The sequence below is a fragment of the Tursiops truncatus genome, chromosome 10 (genome assembly GCF_011762595.2).
Source record: "Tursiops truncatus isolate mTurTru1 chromosome 10, mTurTru1.mat.Y, whole genome shotgun sequence".
Taxonomy (NCBI): domain Eukaryota; kingdom Metazoa; phylum Chordata; class Mammalia; order Artiodactyla; family Delphinidae; genus Tursiops; species Tursiops truncatus.
Window position 1 is genome coordinate 39,054,397 of NC_047043.1, and position 22,481 is coordinate 39,076,877.

A 22,481-nucleotide genomic window follows, 5' to 3' on the forward strand; every position below is an offset into this window, starting at 1 on the left:
ACTCTGAGTGACTTTTTCTTTCAAAAAGGAATTTTTTTGTTTAGTACAAAAGTAATTGTATCTATAAAGAATACTTCAAACTGAGGGGTTTAAGATGTGTAGAATACAGAATCCGAGCTCTTGAGGAGCTTTAAACTTTTGCAAGATGCAGTTTAGATTATAAAATGTAAAATACAAAAGTGATGGAGAGGAATTTGAAGGAGTCTGTGAAGATGAGATGGAATATTAGGGACAATTTTATGGGGTGTGTGGCACCACACCTAAATGTCTTGGTTGGATTTGAGTAGCTGACAAAGAATATTCCAGGTGGGAGACATGGGGCCAGGTAGGCCATGGAAAGTCAGAGGCCTGGATATATAGCCCTTGAAAGCCTGTTTGTCCTAAAGTGTTGTGAGGACCACAGATTGTTGGCTTGTGGCTGTGTTTGGGCTGCAAGATGATTAAAGAATTTTTTTTTTTTTTTTTGGCAGTACACGGGCCTCTCACTGTTGTGGCCTCTCCCGTTGCGGAGCACAGGCTCCGGACGCGCAGCCTCGGCGGCCATGGCTCACGGGCCCAGCCGCTCCGCGGCATGTGGGATCCTCCTGGACCAGGGCACGAACCCGTGTCCCCTGCATCGGCAGGCATACTCTCAACCACTGCGCCACCAGGGAAGCCCAAGAATTTTAAAAAATTAGTAGCCAACGTACTAATATTGAAAAATTTCAAATAAGAAATCTGGTCTTTAGGGTTTTCTTGAAAAATCAGAAGATCCAGCAGCACTGGGCTAGCATTCCTATGTGAGGACTATGGCCAGAGCTGAGTGGTGGCTGCTCTTTGGACTCTCCGCCCCCTTCAGTTGGCCAACAGCCCTTATCCCATTCCCTGTGGTCTCTGTGATACCAGGGCCCAGGGTCAGCTGCCATTTATTGTGGTGGCTGAGATGTTCTTGCCTTCTGAAGGTAGAGTTCAGAGGAAGGTCAAATATTTCTCGTACCCTTGTAAATTTCTCTCAAAAGTGGGAAGATGGAAGATAAAAAAGGCTACATGTTTCAAGAAAAATGGGAGAGTGCTGATTTCTTTGTGGAGGTGAAAATATTCTTCTTACCTCTTTACTTTGGAAACATGATGTGTCTCTGTCAGAATAATCTGATGGACTTCACACACTTATACCCTGCCCAGGCCCCATATGGTGGCATTTGAGTTTTGGTGTCTGTGGTGGTGAAGAGCTTGGGCCCTGGAGTCAGTCAGGGAGGGAGCCCTGGCTCTTACACTCACTAGTCTGTGATCTTGAGCCAATTACTTTACATCTCTACATGTCATTTCCTCCCGTGTAATAATAGTACCTTCCTATTTCATTGTAGTGTGGGAAAATGAAGTGAAATTATTTATTATATAGAACACTTAGTCCAGGGGCTGGCACAAGTTAATATTCAGTGTTAGCTATGTAAATATAAAACCAAGAAAAAGGCAATTTCTACTTCTAACTTGGGGTTGTAGTAAATTGTGATAAGAAAATGGTTTGGGGAGTTTCTGAACCTCAGTTGTTTGTATTTGTTTGTTAATTTAGCTAGTGCTTCTTGAGCTGTAGGCACTGTTCTGTGTTCAGTGAACAAGGCCCCAACCTTCACATTGTTTACAATCTGACAGTGGAGATAGATAAGCCAGCAATCGCAATATAGTGCGGTATTTGGAGTAGAAGATCTTACAGTAAGTTCAGTGATCCTCTGGTTTCATCTTTTGTGGCAATTTTAGTGTTAGAAAAGGTACCAGACAGGGCAGACAGAGTACTTGGTGATGGTGAGCCCTGTTCATAGGAGCATGGCACTGCAAGTGGTCCACCATCTTTCCTTCTTCACTTAGATCATCATTTATGGAGCAGCTACCATTGATAAGGCAGAAAAAAGGGAAAGAGAGCCTTTCTCTGGATAAAGAAAGCTCTTATCCTCTGCCTGCCTCCCTGCTCTACCCCCAGTCTGTGCTGGGAGAGAGAGAAGTTAAGAGGGACCAACCCAACCAATATCTGGGGTGGGGGGAAAGATACTTTTCCTCCTCATCCCCACGGACTTGAAAACAAAAAGCTCAGCAGAGAACCCTACCAGTTTTGAACTTTGGAGCCGCTGCTGGAACCAGGAAAATCTTTCAAAATTTAACTTATTTTTATTTCATGATGTTAATACGATGTACCATTAAAAATTAGTACTTTGTTGCATGTCTAAGAAATAATTTTAAATGCATGAAAGAAAACCAATGTGACAACTTATATTTATTTAAAATAATTCCTGTGGATTGCTTTGCTTTTATAATTAAACTTTTTTTTTTTTTAAGTAGAAATACAGTGCTGTGGGAGAAAGAAGAAGGGAGATGAATTCTTCTTGGGTTTGAGAAGGTGTGTGGCTTGGAAGGACTTGGCAGAGAACTTGATCAGGAGACTTGGGGGAGAGTATGCTGTGGTCAGACTGAGCAGAAGAGGCCAAGGGCAGTTGAGGCAATGGCATACACTGGAGAGCCTCTGGAGAAGAGTTTGGGGCTATGGTGCAGGGATTTGGAGTGTACTGAATGATTGATTTTTCTGGCAGAAAATCAGAGAGCATAGAATAATGTTTCTGGAGTCGTTCTGTGAATAACTTTGGAAGTGGGTGCGTCTCTGGAGAGAGGGGTAAGTGTTTATTATTTCTAGGGTCTCTGGCCCACTCTTCCTTCCTCAGAGCATTCTCTGCTTTTTGGAGAAAGCCCCTCTTGGAGAGGAAGAAGAGCCCACTTACCACCCCAGAAACCAAATGGGCCGGTGTGCTAGCTCCCTTCTCTGATGGGCCTGTGTGGGTATAGGATTCAGGCTCCACTAGTTGGCTGCTCAGTGCTTGGAGGCTGGGTTCTGAGGAGGCTACTGGAGGGCGAGTGGAGGGCAATGGCTGTATGCTGACCAGATGTCTGTGTTGTAGACCCAGGCTGTGCCTCTTGCTGCCAGCCCTGGAGTGCCCGTGGTATGGGCCCATCTTCCAAACCTGGCCCTATAGTCCCTGCCACTCCAGTTTTCTGAGCCTTTGATGTTTCTTCCACTACATTCCTTTTGGCTACAGACAGCCAGACTTGGTTTCTGTTCTAGCAACCCAAGAACCCTGTCTAATATACCCCCTGGGTCGTTTTTTAAGGTAACCTCCTTACTAATCCAGTGTACCAGACAGATGTCTGTGTCTTGAGTCAGAATTTTCATTTATTTATTTTTCTGGGAGAGCTTTTCCGTTTTATTTATGGAGCAGACTTTAACATCCCCCCTCCCTTTTTTGTGGTAAAAATTTTTTCATGCTAAAGTTTGTAAAATTTAAATGGCCAAAAAATAATCCAGTCAAATTAGAGCAAATGTAACTAACACTGACCTGAACTGATATTTTTATGAAACGCTTACCAGCATCATACCCTCCTACCCTTGATGCTTATGGTTTCTCTTTTTAGAGTTGACCTATAGAATATTCGGGAATGTGTGATTTTTTTTTTTTTTTTTTTGCGGTACGCGGGCCTCTCACTGTTGTGGCCTCTCCCGCTGCAGAGCACAGGCTCCAGACGCGCAGACTCAGTGGCCATGGCTCACGGGCCCAGCCGCTCCGCGGCATGTGGGATCTTCCCGGACCGGGGCACAAACCCGTGTCCAGTCGGCAGGCAGACTCTCAACCACTGTGCCACCAGGGAAGCCCCATGAGAATGTGTGAATTTTTAATATTTTAAAACTTATGGGTGTCAAGGTTCAGATAAAAAATGAATTTTAAAAATGCAAGCTTATGAAAACTGTAGGATGCTTCTTTTTTATTTTTTAATAAATTTATTTATTTGCAGCTGCGTTGGGTCTTCATTGCTGCGCACGGGCTTTCTCTAGCTGCAGTGAGCTGGGGCTATTCTTTGTTGTGGTATGCGGGCTTCTCATTGCCATGGCTTCTCTTGTGGAGCACGGGCTCTAGGGCGCGTGGGCTTCAGTAGTTGTGGGTCGTGGGCTCTAGAGTGCAGGCTCAGTAGTTGTGGCACACGGGTCCAGTTGCTTTGCAGCATGTGGGATCTTCCCAGACCAGGGCTCAAACCTGTGTCCCCTGCATTGGCAGGAGGATTCTTAACCACTGCGCCACCAGGGAAGCCCTGTAGGATGCTTCTTAAAATGCACATCGTAACCAAGTTCTATATTGGTTAACAAGAATTTATTGAGTCCTTACTTTATACAAAGCACTATTCTAGGTGCAGTGATGATTTTTAAAACTGTGGACATGTTCCCTAGTCTCCAGGAAGATACTTTTCTAAACTGATGAATTAAATTTCCTTTAGCCATTTCAGTACAGTTGAACATGTGGCTACTGTGGGTCTTGTGTGGGGTCAGATAGAAAAATTGAAAAGGCAAAACTTAACAGTACTTGGAGCAAATAGAAAAATATGTAGGAAATTCCCTGGTGGTCTAGTGGTTAGGACTTGGCGCTTTCACTGCTGGGGCCCAGGTTCAATCCCTGGTTGGGGAACTAAGATCCCACAAGCTGCGAGGTACCTCCAAAAAAAAAAAGAGCTGTGTTTTGGAGGTACATCAGGTTGGAGGCAAAATACTGAAAGAGTCAATCTTGGGCTTTAAGAAATGGATGGAATTTAGATAGATAGGAAGGAGGGGAAAGGGTATGTTAGGAGAAGGGGGCTCACTATGATTGGGGTTGGGAATGAGCTTGTTGCATGCTCGAGACTGAGCTCCTGAGCCTGGGGTGGGGCTAGTGGTGTGGCAGGGTGAAGGGGGAGGTTTATGGTGTAGAACCTTGATTTCAGAGGATGAGGACTTTGGTTTGATCCCACAGTGGGGAACCATAATTGTCCTTCAAAGGGTTGTTGTGGAAAGGCTTGAGATTGGAATGTAGGATAAACGCTGGGCTTTTCACCACAAGGAACTGTTGGGAGAATGCTACTCTGTGCTAGAATTGAGAGCCATAGCAGCAGGGGAATGAAGTGAAGGACTGAAGTAGGAGGAGTTGCAATCAAAGGAATGGACAGATTTAGTGAAGGATGGTATGTTAAAGATGAAGGGGGGTTTGTTTTTGTTTTTAATATTTATTTATTATTGGCTGTGTCAGGTCCTAGCTGCGGCATGCGGGATCCTTCGCTGTGGTGTGCGGGCTCCAGAGCGTACAGGCTCTCTGGTTGTGGCGCACGGTCTTAGTAGTTGAGGCAAGTGGGCTTAGTTGCCCCGTGGCATGTGGGATCCTAGTTCCCCGATCAGGGATCGAACCTGTGTGCCCTGCATTGGAAGGCAGATTCTCAACCACTGGGCCACCAGGGAAATCCCTGAAGGGGGTTTTGGTTAAAGATGACTTTAAAATTTTGATCCTGGGTGACAGGAAAAATGGAAATTTAGAAGAGAGGTTGGTTTTGGAGAGAAGATGAGACTTTGGTTTTTGTCATGTCAAATTGGAAGTAATGCAGTGAACTGATGTTGTGGGATTAGAGGAGTGAGAAGTCAAGACTATGGGTAGAGAGTTGAGTGTCAGGGACTTAGGTGGGGAGAATGGAGAGTTAACATAAGAGAAAATGCACAAGGAGAAAAGCTGAGGGCAGGGCCTGAGCTTGGGGCCCCATAGCAGCCAGAGAGGGAGGAGAACATTTCAGAAGGGAATGGTGGACGATAGTGTCAGACCTAGAGCAGTCAAATAGTGTGAACGTGAGATGGAGTAATGGAATGAACGATGGCTCTCGAAAGCTGTTCCAGTAAAATGGTAAGATGGACTCATAGATTTGGGTTGATTAGGACAGGTTTTAGGAAAGAAATGCACTTTCTACTGAGACTGGAGGGTGGATAAAAGAAAAAAAACCTAGGGACCTCCCTGGTGGTCCAGTGGCTAAGACTCTGGACTCCCAATGCAGGGGGCCTGGGCTTGATCCCTGGTCAGGGAACTAGATCCCGCGTGCTGCAATTAAGAGTTTGCATGCTGCAAGTAAAGATCCCGCATGCCGCAGCTAAAGATCCTCCACTCAGCAACAAAGATCCCATGTGCCTCAACTAAAAAGACCCAGTGCGGCCAAATAAATAAAGGAAAAGAAAAAGAAAAGAAAAAAGGAAACAAACCTAGAGCCTGAATTATACTGATGCGAATTTGAGAAAACTCCTTCCAGATGACCCCATCCTTCTGAGAAAGAGAAGTGAAGTATATTTACTGGAAGTGGTCTGGTGATAGGAATTTGAGAGGCAAGAAGTCTGGCAGAGTTGCAGTGGTTTGGTTGGGATTGAAATGATAGTTTCTAAGGTTGGGGGTTGAATGGTATGTATCCTTAGAAACAGTTGTGGGCCTACTGTGTATAGAGCACCATGGAGGGTAAACTATGAGCAGGAGAGACACTTGTAGAACTCTGGTAACTTATAATCTATTGGGCTCAAAAGAGGATAGAGTTGATGGTGTTTAACTTTTGTATGTTTCCTTATCCCTTTTCACATAGGAGCTGGAGAGGGGAAGGGGAACAGTGGAGATGTTCCAAGGTCTGGGACTGATTTGGGAGTATCGTGTAAGATCAGAAGAGTGGGAGGCTTAGAGTCAGTTTTTTCATCTGTGAAATGGGAATAAGTCGTGCCTAATTCCTATAGTTGCTATGAAACCCGAGTGAAGAAAGATAGATAAAGTGCCTCCCGGTCCATCTTGAGCACTCAGGAATTGTTAGCCATTGTTACTAAGGCCTGAATCACAATGGTCAACAGATAGTTGTAAGTATTGTAAGAAAACCCTTTCCCGAAGGCTTTAGGCTACAGAGGAGTGACTAGTGCTGAATTGGGAAGTTGGAAACAGCGGGAAAGAAGTAAATCTGGGTATTGAAGGGTGAGTAGAATTTTGTTGTCATTACATTAATGCAAATTGTGCAGGCATAAAAAAAGTCAGATCCTGATCATGACAGCCTAACACAGCTGCACAAAGATAGACTTCGGTGTGGACTGTGATCCAAACATATAGGAACTGGGAAAGAAAGGACTTAATGCATAAATGGAGCTGTGTGGGTTTACTTTGAAAGGGCTTTATATGGAAGGAGGTAGGACCTAAGTTTATAGAATCTTTAAATTTGTAGAAGTAAACTAAGACATGGTCTTTCTAGTCACTTCAGGGAGATAAGGGACCTGAAACCAGAAGGGTGTTCATACCCGTCTACTGTGATATTTCTGGTAAAATAATGTACAGAGGTAGAAAGAATATAAATTTCTTTTGACAGATCCACAAAAGGAGTTAAATGAGTGGAATGGAGAAATTTGAATAAAGATATGTTTCTAAAACTGACTCCCCACACTAGCATTCAAAACAAAACACAACAAAGCAGGTGGAATGAGAGGCTGTGATACAATTATAGGAGCATAATCTGTACCAACTTCAGCAGCATCTGTTGCTCATTGTCACCCTTAGCTGCAGCTGATCATGCATCCAGAGGTAGCATGTGTGTATTGTGGGAAGAAGTTGAATTTATCAGAAACATGGATTTTTTGGGCATATTTTGAATACTAAAGCGAAATATTTTTGAAGGCAGTTTTATTAGTTTTCTTCCATTATAAAGATATTTCACACTCACTGTAGCAAATGTGGGAAAAACACCCCCTCTTTTGAGCCCACTAGATTATAAATTACCAGAGTTCTAATGTGTCTCTCATAGTTTATTCTCCATGGTGCTCTTCACATAGTAGGCCCACAGTTGTTGTGCGGATAAATACCATTCAACCTCCAAATAATTTCTTCTAAAACATAAGGAGGAAATTCTTTTCTTTAATCATTATGGTTTTTTAGTTTTTATAACTTTGTGATTTATTTAAATACAATTTTATAATCTGTTTTTTCCTGTATAATAAACATTTTTTATAATCTGAACTCTGCATACACATTTTAATGTTTATGTACCCATTGAGTGGATGAAAAATTTACTTAAATGTTCCACTCTTGTTGTAAATGACATTGTTAAATCACAAAAGAAGATAATATTTGGCAACTTTAATAATTATTGGCTTATCTTTCTCCAGTCTCATGAAGTACACATTTTTTTGGAATATGGCAACCAACCATCTTAAAGAATTACCACCCTCCGTTTACCACCCTCTTCCCCTAGTGCTCATTAATAAGAAGCAAATGTGAGATTAGTGAAAAGAGTGGTGGTATTTTACAGGTTTTACAAATCTCTTTAATGTCTGAATTAATTGAAGATAGCTGGGTTTTCATTACTGCATTCAGAATCTTTCAATATAAGTATCTGAAGAAAATTGAGTCTCACACAGAGTATGTAGTGAGTTATTTTGCAGAATGTTCCTTAACTTGTGTCTAATGGTGGTTTCTCATGATTAGATTGAGGTCATGCATTTTTGGCAATAATATCACAGAAGTGATGTGCCCTTGTCATTGCATCATATCAAAGGGTACATGATGGGGACTTCCCTGATGGCACAGTGGTTAAGAATCCACCTGCCAATGCGGGGGACATGGGTTCGATCCCTGGTCTGGGAAGATCCCACATGCTGCAGAGCAACTAAGCCAGTGTGCCACAACTACTGAGCCCACAGGCCACAACTACTGAAGCCCGCGCGCCTAGAGCCCATGCTCTGCAACAAGAGAGGCCACTGCAAGGAAAAGCCCGTGCACCGCAGCGAAGAGTAGCCCCCGCTCGCTGCAACTAGAGAAAGTCTGTGCGCAGCAATGAAGACCCAACACAGCCAAAAATAAATAAATAAATAAAAATAAATCAATAAAAGACAAAACCACCATAAAAAAAAAGGGTACATGATGTCAGTGTGTCTTACTACTGGTGATATTAACCTTGATTGCTTGGTTAAGGTGAAGTCTTTCTGGTTTCTGCACTGTAACATGTTTTTTCTTGTGATGAGCACTTTTAAGATTTACTCTCTTAGAAACTTTCAAATATATAATACAATATTGTTAACTGTAGTCACCATCCTGTACATTACATCCCTAGAACTTATTGATATTTCTCTTAAAACTGAAAGTTTGGGGAGTTCCCTGTTGCCTACTGGTTAGCCACGTAGTTCCCTGGTAGCTTTCACTGCTGTGGTCTGGGTTCAATCCCTGGTCGGTGAACCGAGATCCCACAAGCCATGCAGCGTGGCAAAAAAAACCCCCCAAAATCCGAAAGTTTGTACCTTTTGACCATGGGCACACCACCCCACCCCCACCTTTGTCAGCCACCAATCTGTTCTCTGTTTTTATGAGTTCAGTTTTTTTAGATTTCACCTATAATCGAGATCATACAGTATTTGTCTCTCTCTGTCTTATTTCACAAAGCATAATTCCCTGAGGTTCCATCAGTGTTACAAAGAGCAGGGTTTCCTTTTAATGGCTGAATAATATTGCATTGTGTGTGGGGGTGTGTATCACATTTTTTTTTCTCGTTCATCCATTCATGGACTCTTAGTTTGTTTCTATGTCTTGGCCATTGTAAATAATGCTGCATTGAACACGGGTGTGCAGGTATCTCTCAAGATAGTGATTTTGTTTGCGTGGGAGATATACCCAGAAATGGGATTGTTGGGTCATATGGTAGTTCTATCTTTAATTTTTTGAGGAACCTCCATACTGTTTTCCATAGTGGTTAAACCAATTTACATTCCCACCAGCAGTGCACAAAGTTCCCTTTTCTCCATATCCAGTACTTGTTATCTCTTGTCTTTTTAATGACAGCCATTCTGACAGGTCTGAACTGATATCTCATTGTGGTTTTGACTTGCATTTCCCTGATAATTAGTGATTAGTGATGTTTTCTTGATGATTAGCACCTTTTCACGTACCTGTTGGCCATTTGGATGTCACCTTGAAAAAAATGTTTATTTAGTTCCTCTTCTTGTTTTTAAAATCAGATCTTTTATTGCTGTTGAGTTGTATGACTTCTTTATATATTTTGGATATTACCCCTTATCAGATATATGATTTTTTAAAAATATTTATTTGGCTGCACTGGGTCTTAGTTGTAGCATGGGGGACCTAGTTCCCTGACCAGGGATTGAACCTGGGCCCGCTGCATTGGGAGCGTGGAGTCTTAACCATTGGACCACCAGGGAAGTCCCCAGATACATGATTTACAAGTATTTTCTCCCATTGAATAGATCACCTTTTCATTTTGTTGATGATTTCTTTTGCTGTGCAGAAGCTTTTTAGTTTGATATAGTCCCATTTGTTTATTTTTGCATTTGTTGCCTTTATTTTTGGTATCTAATCTAAAAAATCATCACTAAGATTGATGCGAAGGAGCTACCCCCTATGTTTTCTTCTAGGAGTTTTATGGTTTCAGATCTTATGTTCAAATCTTTAATCCATTTTGAGTTGATTTTTGTGTATGGGGTAAGATGGTAGCCCAGTTTTATTCTTTTGCATGTGGCTGTCCAGTTTTCTCAACACCATTTATTGAAGAGACTATCCTTACCCCATTGTATATTCTTGGCTCCTTTGTCATTAATTGGCCATAAATGCAGGGGTTTATTTCTGTACTTTGTATTCTTTCCTGTTGATCTGTGTCTGTTTTGATGCCAGTACCATATTCTTTTGATTACTATAGCTTTGTAATATAGTTTGAAACTGGAAGCATGATGCCTCCAGCTTTGTTCTTCTTTCTCAAGATTGCTTTGGCTATTTGGAGTCTTTTGTGGTTTCATACACATTTTAGGATTGTTGTTTTCTATTGCTGTGAAAAGTGCCATTGGAATTTTAATAGGCATTGCATTGAATCTGTAGATTGCTTTGGGTAATATGGACATTTTAACAATATTCTTCTAATCCTTGAGCATGGAATAACTGTCCATTTATTTGGGTCTTCTTCAGTTTCTTTCTTTTTTTTTTTTTGGCTGCATTGGTTCTTCATTGCTGCACTCAGGCTTTCTCTAGTTGTGGTGAATGGGGGCTAGTCTTTATTGTGGTGTACAGCCTTCTCATTGCAGTGGCTTCTCTTGTTGCAGAGCATGGGTTCTAGGTGTGTGGGCTTCAGTAGTTGTGGCACACAGACTCAGTAGTTGTGGCTCACAGGCTCTAGAGCGCAGGTTCAGTAGTTGTGCACAGGCTTAGTTGCTCCGTGGCATGTGGGATCTTCCTGGACTAGGGCTTGAACCCATATTCCCTGCATCAGCAGGCGGATTCTTAACCACTGTGCCACCAGAGAAGCCCTTCTTCAGTTTCTTATAGTTTTTATCTCCTTAGTTAAATTATTCCTAGGTATTTTATTCTTTTTGATGCAGTCATAAATGGGATTTTTTTCTTAATTTCTCTTTCTGATAGTTCATTGTTAGTGTATAGAAATGCAACTGATTTTTATATATTGATTTTGGACCCTACAACTTTACTGAATTTGTTTAACTTTGGTGGATAGAGTGTTCTGTAAGGTCATGTCATCTGCAAATAGTGACAGTTTTTCTTCTTCCTTTCCGACTTGGATGCTTTTTATTTCTTTTTCTTGCCTAATTGCTCTGGCTAGGATTCCCAGTACTATGTTGAAAATAAGTGGTGAGAGTAGGCATCCTTGTCTTGTTTCTGATCTTAAAATAAAAGCTTTCAGTTTTTTGGCCTTCAGTATGATGTTACCTGTGAGTTTGTCATATGTGTCCTTTATTATGTTGAGGTATGTTTCCTCTATACCCACTAAGTTGAGCTTTTTTTTTTTTTTTTTTTTTTTTGCGGTATGCAGGCCTCTCACTGTTGTGGCCTCTCACGTTGCAGAGCACAGGCTCCGGATGCACAGGCTCAGCAGCCATGGCTCACGGGCCCAGCTGCTCCACGGCACGTGGAATCTTCCCGGACCGGGGCACGAAGCTGTGTCCCCTGCCTCAGCAGGTGGACTCTCAACCACTGCGCCACCAGGGAAGCCCCTCATTGAGCGTTTTTATCATAAATGATGTTGAATTTTGTCAGAAGCTTTTTCTGCATCTATTGAGATGATTATATAAATTTTTATCCTTCATTTTGTTAATGTGATGTATTGCATTTATCGATATGCAGACGTTGAACTATCCTTGCATCCTTGGAATAAATCCTGCTTAATCACTGTGTATAAAATATTATTTTTTAAAAAACTTTGAGGGACTTCCCTGGCAGTCCAGTGGTTAAGACTCTGCCTTCCAGTGTAGGGGGTGCAGGTTCAATCCCTGGTCAGAGAGCTAAGGTCCCACATGCCTTGGGGCCAAAAAACCAAAAAACATAAAACAGTAGCAATATTGTAACAAATTCAATAAAGACTTTTAAAGTGGTCCACATCAAAAAATCTAAAATAAATAAATAGCAGTAAAACAAACAAACAAAACAAAAAAAACTTTGAAATGATTAGCCTCAGAATGGTACCTCAGTAATAATATTAGAAAATGTCATTGCGTAAGACACAATAAGGTAAATAATTAACATCATCAAGCCATCATATTTTTGTTTCTTATTTCAGTTTCATCCAGTTTTCTTGGCATAGACTCCTCTTTCATGAATCAGACAACTCCCTGCTATGGTCAGTTTCATCTTTTTCATCATCTTTTGACGTGGATGGTACAGCTGTGGTTTGAGAAATCATGTCTTCTAACCTTCCTTTTTTAAGGAAACAATTCATTTTTAAATCTAAAAAAGTTATTATAGACACATTTTCTTTTATTTGGGAATAAAATGTTGTTACAGGCATAAAATGTTAAAATAGCAGTTTTAGATAAAATTTTAAAATTTAGAAAAGTTTAAAAAATTTAAAAACATTGCAAAATAAAACAAAATGTACTGCTTGTGTTTTTGTGTAGGCATAAGCAAAGCTTCAGAATTGAAGTTATCGATATGTATATTAGACAATATTCAGTTTATAGGAATAGCATGTGTAAGTGATGATAGCTGGTAAGAGTGCAGAACTGAGATGAAACTGAGTTAATCTCTGAAAAACGTATTTGTACCCTAAACCTGTTATCTTAGAAAATTCCAGATAACACAAGACTATACAAGCACACATTCCATTAGTTGTCAGAGTGATGGCATGTAGCCTCTGGAAAACTCCACTGTATACACCTGAGAGAATAAGAGTGGAAAAGGCAGATAACATCTTAGTATTAATATGAAAATAGTACCGGCCCCTCAGAGGCCTGTGGCCCTTCAGGAGTCTTTGAGAACTGCTGCACTAAGTGACTATAACTGCAGCCGGATGTGAAACTCTGATGGGAGGAAGGGCATTGTTATTAGTCAAGTGCTTTTTTGCCTGGTACTGTGTTAGGAGCTTTACAAGATATAATCTCATTTAATCAGAGTCTTTGTAAGGACTTTGGCAGTGAAATATGAGGATGTGGATCTGGAGTGAGATGGGGAGTCATTAGAGGGTTTTGAGCAGAAGAAGGATATGATCTGAGTTTTTTTTTTTTTTTTTTTTTTTTTTGTGGTACACGGGCCTCTCACTGTTGTGGCCTCTCCCGTCGCGGAGCACAGGCTTCGGACACGCAGGCTCAGCGGCCATGGCTCACGGGCCCAGCCGCTCCGCGGCATGTGGGATCTTCCCGGACCGGGGCACGAACCCGTGTCCCCTGCATCGGCAGGCGGACTCTCAACCACTGCGCCACCAGGGAAGCCCATGATCTGAGTTTAAAAGGGGTTTCCCTTCTTTCTGTGTTGAGAATAGCCTATGTCAGCAAAGGGGCAATGATGGGAGCAGAGAGACCAGTTAGGGAGCTGCTACTTTAATCAAAGTAAGAGCTAAGGATTGCTTAGATCAGGATGCTGGCAGAGGAGGTGGTATGAGGTCACAATTGGATTATATTTGAAGGTGAGATTTTGTTAATTGGTTGAGTGTGAAATGGGAGTTGGGTCAAGGATGGCCCTAAGGTTTTTGACCAAAGTAACTGGAAGGGTGGAGCTGCCATTTCCTGGGATGGAGAAGACTACTGAAGGAGCAGGTTTGGGATGGGGAGAAATAGCTGTACATAGAAATTGGTGTTCAGGGGAGAAGTATGGGTTAGAGATATAAATTTGGAAGTTGTCAGCCTGTCAGTGGTATTTTAAGTCACAAGCCTGGACAAGATCACAAAGAGAGTGTAGGTATAGAAGAGAAGACAACTTGAGGACCAAGTCCCTCAGCACTGCATGATTTAGAGGCAAGGAGTTAAAGAAAGAGTAGCACGCAAGGGGGCAACAAAACCAGAAGAGTATGTGTCTTGGAAGCCAAGGAAAGATTGATTCAACGCAGAGTGAATGTCACCATGACAAGGCTACTGATGCGTCAAGTGGGATGAAGATTGAGAGTTGACCATTGGAGGTCATTAATTGGTGACCTTGATAAGGGAATGAAATTCTGTTTGTGGTGGGTTCAGGAGAGAATGGGTAAAGGAGAATATACATCGGTTATTGTAGACAATTTTATTGAATAACTTTGCTATAAAGAGGAGCAGTAGATAGACGGGGGATGTAGAGTCGAGAGGGTTTTGTTTTTTCTTAAGGGAGAAATTAAAGCATGTTTTATGATGATGGAAATGATTTGATCTGGGAGAAAGGTAAAATGTTATGGTGCAGAAGAGGGGGGGAGAATTGTTGGAGCAATGTCCTTAAGTAGGGCAGAGAGAAGATCTAATGCACAGGTGGAGGGTTTGATTTTCACCTGGAGCACAGATAGTGCCTCTGTAGTACCAGAAGGAGAGGCAGGGTATGTGGGCGTGGATGTAGGTGGGTAGGTGAATGTAGAGATGGAAACATGTGGGTGTTCTATATTCTCAGCAAAACAAAAACCAAGAGATTGAGGGTGGGGCAATTAAGGGTAATACACAATGTCAAATACAGCTGTGAAAATGGCAAAGAAGCTGCAAAAGGACAGTCTGGGGTAATGTAATATAGCAACAAATTAGCCTACTTGTGAGTTTCACATCTGGTTATCTCAAGTGAATTCTAGGATTAACCATTACAGAACTTCCCATTTTGGTTCAAGGTTCTCACTAAATGAGGTATACTTAAATTTATTTTTTTTTTAATTTATTTTATTTTTGGCTGCGTTGGGTCTTCATCGTGGTGCGCAGGCTTCTCATTGCAGTGGCTTCTCTTGTTGCGGAGCACAGGCTCTAGGCGCACAGGCTTCAGTAGTTGTGGCTCGCGGGCTCTAGATTGCAGGCTCAATAGTTGTGGCTCTCAGGCTCTAGAGTGCAGGCTCAGTAGTTGTGGTGCACGGGGCTTAGTTGCTCCGCAGCATGTGGGATCTTTCCGGACCAGGGCTTGAACCCATGTCCCCTGCATTGGCAGGCGGATTCTTATCCACTGTGCTACATGGGAAGCCCTTAAATTTCTTTAAGTTTATTTAAATTTATAACATCTTATCCTCCGTGTCAAGGAATATTTTTAAGTGTACTGTCTGATTAGGGTGCAATGTTTTATATGTGCTCCAATGATTAGCTTTCACAGTCAGGTTTTACCCTAGAATTATCCTTGTTTTAATGGTCATATTATAACTTACAGGTTTTTTTATAGGTAATGTATAAAAATGTTAGAAAAATTTATTAATAGGAAATCAAAAGGGTAAAAACAGTTGATTAATCAGGTCTGTTTTATATGCTAATAACAGTAATGAACACAACCATCAGTTATATAAAATATGTTTATTAACTTTTTAAAAAATATTTAAATATGTATTTGGCTGCGCTGGGTCTTAGTTGCTGCTTGCAGGATCTTCGTTGCTGTGTGCAAGATCTTCGTTGGTGGCACGCGGGATCTTTAGTTGCAGGATGCAGGATCTAGTTCCCTGACCAGGGATGGAACCCGGGCTCCCGGTGCACGGAGTCTTAATCACTGGACCACCAGGGAAGTCCATAAATGTGTTTATTAACTTTGATATAAAACGCAGATCTGTAAAACCAGTGGCCAAATGATTTCTTTTTTTTTTTTTTGGCCATGCCCCGCAGTTTGTGGGATCTCAGTTCCTGACCAGGGATCGAACCCAGGACACGGCAGTGAAAGCGCCGAATACTAACCACTAGACCACCGGGAACTCCCCCAAATGATTCCTAATGAAGGAAGAAATGCAAACAGATTCATAACTCACATTTTTGTCAAGTCATCCATTCCTAGAACTGTTTAAGGACTTCGCCTAATCAATGATTTTTTATGCATTTGAAAGTATGTTGCTTAATATTTACTCTTTTGAATGAAATCCAAATTTAGGTTCATTATTAAAGTGTATAATCAAAGTCAAAGCCTTTAAACAGTTAACTTTAGGAGAAGCAGCAAAATAAACAAAAACCAGTGCTGCCTCTTCCATGCTTTTGCAGTTCTTTCTTTGCTCTTGATCCTTAGCATGTCATATATTTCACGGTTTTTTTGTGTTTAAAAATGATGTTGTAGACTGGTGTTATTTCATATGTAAGTTTGAAAAGACAATACATAGATGATTACCCCTTTTTTCTTTTTTTTTTTTTTTTTTTTTTGCGGTACGCGGACCTCTCACTCCTGTGGCCTCTCCCGTTGCAAGCACAGGCTCCGGATGCGCAGGCTCAGCGGCCATGGCTCACGGGCCGAGCCGCTCCGCGGCATGTGGGATCTTCCCGGACCGGGGCACGAACCCGTGTCCCCTGTATCGGCAGGCGGACTCTCAACCACTGCGCCACCAGGGAAGCCCCCTTTTTTCTTATTTGGAGAGAATTTTACTGTCTGGCTGAGACCAGGATTTATGGATCTCGTCTTGGTTGGTGTCACCTCTTAAAGGTAGCACAGTGACCATGCTAGGAAAGAGCTGGCTATCCCTGCTGAAGTGATCAGGCTGATCAGCTTACTGTTGCAGTTGTTTCCCTGCCTGCCCCAGCTGTTACATTGTTGTAGGTTGAGTTCTAGTGTCCTTATTAACCTGTTTCTTTTGCATTCTGGATTGATGATCTAGGAGCTTCTTGATAATGATAATTGTCTTGGTTGTGCTCAGGAAGATCACAGCCCTTTCTGCAGAATTGGCACTATATTTTGGACTGAGTAATTCTGAAGCTGGCTGGGGTTAAAGCTCAGACTTCACAGAAAGAGAAAAACAAATATTGTATATTAACGCATATATGTGGAATCTGAAAAAATTGGTGTAGACGATCTTATTTACAAAGCAGAAATAGAGACACAGACCTAGACGCAGACGTACTAGGTATAAAATAGATAACTAATGAGAACTACTGTATACCACAGGGAAGTCTACTCAGTGCTCTGTAGTGAACTAAATGAGAGGGAAATCCAAAAAAGAGGGGATATAGGGACTTCTCTGGTGGTGCAGTGGTTAAGAATCCACCTGCCAATGCAGGGGTCATGGGTTCGAGCCCTGGTCCAGGAAGATCCCACATGCCGCGGAGCAACTAAGCCCATGCGCCACAACTACTGACCCTGTGCGCTAGAGCCCGTGAGCCACAACTACTGAAGCCCACGTGCCTAGAGCCTGTGCTCTGCAACAAGAGAAGCCACTGCAATGAGAAGCCCGTGTACTGTAACAAAGAGTAGCCCCTGCTCACCGCAACTAGAGAAAGCCCGCATGCAGCAACAAAGACCCAACGCAGCCAAAAATAAATAAAATAAAATAATTTAAAAAAACAAGAGGGGATATATGTATACGTATAGCTGATTCACTTTGCTGTACAGTGTAAACTAACACAATATTGTAAAGCAACTATACTCCAATAAAAAAAAAAAAGCTCAAACTTTACCAGAAGAATCATGTGTACAGGCAAAGCTTTTCCCTGGTTCCCTGGGAGTTCAGAACTGGAAGCTGTCATCTAATTCCACCCATAGGCATTATGCTGACAGACAAAGAAATAGAAGACTGATTAAAAAAAAATGTCTATACACATTTTAAGATATGGCAGGCAAATTGTATTGATACAATGAATTTGACACCAAGTTCTCTACTAAAGAAGTTAGCTCTGTGGAGTGATAGACATGAACAGCCTTCTCAAGGGCTCTGATACTTGAGGCTGGTGTAGACACACTGAATGGCTTACTTAAACATTTGGTCAGTGCCACCATGCATACAATTAATTGGCAGTACAGGATACCTAAGTCTTCTAGTAACTACCAGAGGAAGAGCCACAGAAGAGGGATTACTTAATAAGTGGTCTGGTATATGTAAGCAGGTTACTCAACATCCAGTAAACACCAGAATGGGACTAATGATAGCAGGGGGAGTTAGTTAAATACAAGGGCAAACATCTGACACCAGTGACAATCAGCAAATAAACACTGTAATAGGCTATTAAGTCTTTCCTTAAAGATGGGCTCCATCTGTCTAAAATTGAAATGCAGCCTTACCTGCAGGAAGAGAATGATCTAGTTTTCAGAAGGTTTCTCCTCTAGCACTGGTTTTATAATTAGCAAATGATAAAGCAGTCTTAACTCTCCTTTCTAGATAAACAGATAATTTCTGTTAAACTTTTTTTATTTACTGAACTTGGCAAAAAAGTTTTTAAAAATGCATGAAGGTCTTTAAGTACCCTTATTCAGCTTTTGAGTAGACAGTCTTATTCTTATAATTTTAGTAATTATTTATTTAGCTGTGCCGTGCAGCATGCAGGATCTTAGTCCCCTGACCAGGGATTGAACCCATGCCCCCTGTAGTGGAAGCGCGGAGTCTTAACCACTGGACCTCCAGGGATGTCCTGGTAATTACTTAATTTATGAAGAATGGTTGCCTCAAAGAAATTCCTTAAGAGGAATTCTAAAATTTGCTTACTTTCCTGCTCTGGTGTTAGAAGCCAATTTTGTGTTCAAAAATATGATTTAAAAGTATAATGGGACCTCTTTTTTTTTTTTTAAAGAACCTTCTTAATTCAGATTTATCTACCAGTAATAATGCCAGTTAGCAGTTTGAACAACATATTGTGGAGCTTTCTTGATTCACAGATACATATTTACATAGCATTAGAGTGTTCCCTGTCAGCGGGGTGGGAGGGGGGGTCCTCCCTGTTTAGCCTTACCTGACAAGAGTGATTTGTAGTTAACACGGATTATTTTCATATGAACAAGTACTTGAGGATGTTCACATTTTTTTTTTTGACTCTACTGTTGATTTACTTCATAGGTCATAGATAGACTAAAGTTAAATTTTTACTTGGTTCCTCAATTATAAATTTGGATTAATGATGTCTGAATTAATTCATGAAGCCTGTGCCAGATGCTTCATGTGCTTTTTTGTCTAGAAGATATTTTGATAAATTTAGTCTCCTTGCTGGCCATTTATTTCTTAGGGTCTTAATGGCCCTGTAGTTCTAAGAAATATTGAATTAATGTTCAGGATGTCACTCTCTAGTTACATGAATTGTTACACTGAATGTTAACATGATAAAATAAAATCATTTAAATCAGATTTAGTTTCTAGCTTCTGTTTTATGCCTGTCTCCTAGAAGTTTTGATAAAATGAAAAGATAAGCCCTTTTAATGTCAATTTACCACATGATACAAAGTAAATGGCCCTGTGATGATGCCTGGAATATATTGCAGAAGGAGTGTTAGTGGTAATCACAAGGGAAGCAGAACGGAGCGAAGTCCTGGGGCCTCTGCTGAAGCATCCCTAAGGGATATCTGCTTGCCAGCCATCTGGAGCAGGAACTGAAAGGAAGTTTCTGGGGTCTGTTAGGGAATTTATCTGCAAGTGTCTTCTAGTCCTTTGATGTTGATTTGGGTGAGGGAGGAGGAGAAGCAACTATGAAGAAGAGTGAGACAAGACCAGGGTGTGGATTTGTGTGGTTATTTTTGGTTGGTAATCATGATACTTCCATCACAGGAATGTTGAGTACTCCAATATCTCAAAGGAAAGACTCTCCAAAGGGAATAAATAAGAACGATTTCTCTGTAGCAACTTGAGGGAAACTGAGACCAAAATAACAAATAATTTTTTATAAATTTAGAATGTGTTTTGTTATAAAAATTTGAAAGCGATTCCCTTGGTAGTCTTAGATAGTAATCATTCAACAACCACTTTTAAAGTGCTGGCTCTCTTCCAGGTCCTGTGCTAAATGCTTAGTATTCACTGATAAGCAAAAATACAGACTCTGCTCTTATGAAGTTTACAGTTAACCACATTCAGAAATATTTGCTCACAAACTGAGGTGACATTGTCTAGGAAAAAGGAACATCAATTAATAGCACCATTTGACAAAAGACCTTGATATGGACATAGTGGGCAGGGGTGTCTCAGGGAGGCTGCCCTGATCTCTGAGTAGGAGTTAATGAAAGCGTTCCAGATAGAGGGAACAGCATGTGCAAACACTCTGTAGTAAGAAGGAGCTTAGAGCAGTTGAAGAATGAAATTAGGCCAGTGCTGCAGAGGTGCAGAGTACAAGCATGAAGTGAGGTAGGTGGGACCAGACCATGGAATCCTTGTCAGCCATGGTCTTTCTTTGTTTTTTTGGTTGTTCATTATTTTTAAACTTTTTATTGTGGAAAATTTCAAACATACACAGAAGAGAGACACTCAGCGTACTTATCATCTAGCTTTCATCAGTACTTGGTCAATCTTGTTTCATCTGATTATAGTTGTGATTTTAAAAGTAATGGAAGGCATTTGAAGGGTTTTAATAAGAGCAGGAGTAGGTGGGAAACTTGATTTTTGTTTTGAAAGATAATTTGGACTGCAGAGAGTGAGTAGACTGGAGCGGGGAGAGTACATATATTGGGAGACGAGTTAGGCAGTCACTATAGTAATTCTGTTCAGGTAAATGCCTTGAATCAGGTTAGTGGCAGAGGAGCTGAGAGAAGTGGACAGATTTCAGAGATGTAGAGAGGAAGATCCCAGAATTGGTAACAGGTCGGATATGAGAGGTCAAGGAGAGGGAGAAGTTGACTCTGGTGACTCCTAGGTTTCTGACTTGAATCTAGGATGGCTGAAGGATCCTGAACTTGAAGGATGGTTGGTGGTATCACAGTGTGAAGACCAAGCACAGGAAGAAGGAAGGCAGCCAGTTTCACCATCTTACCAACTCCTTAAACTTCAAATTCTGTACCTTTCTCCAGGTTACGTGACAGCATGGTTTCTCACACTGAGGCCAAAGAACTAAGCTGAATTGGAACTGTGCTCTCTTAACCCTCTTCAGAGCAAAGGATATGGTCATGTTTGGGTTCAGAGAACATCCCGAAGATGTCTTGTAGAATGGGGCCAGGAAGGCAGCAAAGCAAAGTCTGTCCTTATGGACAGGTGCAAGTAGTCAGAAACATTTTCTTTGGACTTTGAGTAACACTTGCCATGTTCTTTGAGGAGTCATCAATTCTTTAAAATAAACCAGAAAAAAATGTAACACTTTCTAAATATTGTTTCAGGGTCTTATTCAACAATTTCCTTTCTTTTTAATCTTTCAGGTAATAGACTTATAATAAACTGCCTCTAGGAAATCTTGGCTTTGTCTCCAAGATTATGAGTATTACATGTCTTAGCAGAGGCACTTGTGTTAGTCCTTTTAGGGAGAAGTCAGGATTAGTCTCCTGTCTCTGGAGTCTCTACCAGCTAGCTGCTTGTGCTGCTTACGGTTCCTGAGAAGACCCTCTTGGCCCCTGCTCAGCTCATGGCTAGCTGTAATCGTCTGTAGAAATTTTTAAAAAATCTCTTCACCATCCTGGGGTGGCATGTGATAAACAAATGATTTTAAGTAAAAGATGAATCACTTTAGATCAATTTATTGGTTTTTCTCAGAGAGGTCTTCCCTGGCTCTCTTTAACATAGCTCTCCAAGTCACACACTGTCACATCATGCTCTTTCATCTTCTTCCTAGCACCTATCACTGTCTAATATTACCATATTTCCCCTTTACATGGCTCCCTCCCTTAACACTGAGTCCGCGACAGCAGCAGTCTCCTCTGTCTTGCTTACCAGTGTAGCCCAGTGCCTAGACAAGACAAATACACATTCCCAAGAGATAGTTTTTGAATGAATCAGTGAATGTCAATATATATTTCTACCTTTCTCATTCACATAGTTTAAAATAATCACATAAGAGAAGTGATTTGTCAACAGGTAAATTGTTTAGTACTTAATGCATATTAAAACGCACAGTGAGATGTAGCTGTGCATTATGGTTTACAAAACAGACAAAAGTTGCTAACATGAAGTTTGGAATTTTTACCATTAAATTAAACTACTAGTTTATTTCATTATTTTAGAATAATTTTATTTCTAACTGATGAAAAATGAGAGATTTCAGGATGCTTTTTGCAAGTACAGTATCTTTCAGTATATAACATTGAAGGTGTGAGTAACCTTTAATTCCCACTAGTAAAAAGTCAAGATGGAGATATTACTCATCATTATATTTTTTCTTTTGCTATTAGCTTTTGAAGTATGGGGACATATTCATGTCACATACAGATTTTGATCCGTTGAATGCAACTTACAGATCTCGTAGAAATAATTTTGAAAGAAATTTACATAAATATATTTATGTTCCTTGTAAACTTACATTTTTATACTAGTGTTTCTTCTCTATCCTGTATTCAACTATAATAGATTCAATGATCTATTATAGGTTGTGACATGATAATCATTTGTTTTGATAGTATCTCAAAGGATGGGTAGGATTTACATATTGATTTTTTTGTTGT

General features: G+C 40.9%; 1 protein-coding gene across 3 annotated transcripts in view; it reads left to right on the plus strand.

The window, feature by feature from the left end:
• NUDT3 (nudix hydrolase 3) overlaps positions 1-22,481 on the plus strand; it is a 101,580-nt gene that overhangs the window by 12,303 nt on the left and 66,796 nt on the right. The window contains exon 1 of one of the 3 annotated variants that reach the window (XM_073810840.1): positions 12,417-12,438. The exons of the other annotated variants lie outside the window; for them this stretch is intronic. Coding sequence (XP_073666941.1) covers positions 12,436-12,438 — 3 coding nt within the window. The 5' untranslated portion in view covers positions 12,417-12,435. Of the gene's footprint in view, positions 1-12,416; positions 12,439-22,481 lie in introns of those variants that run through there. 3 annotated transcript variants of the gene reach the window in all.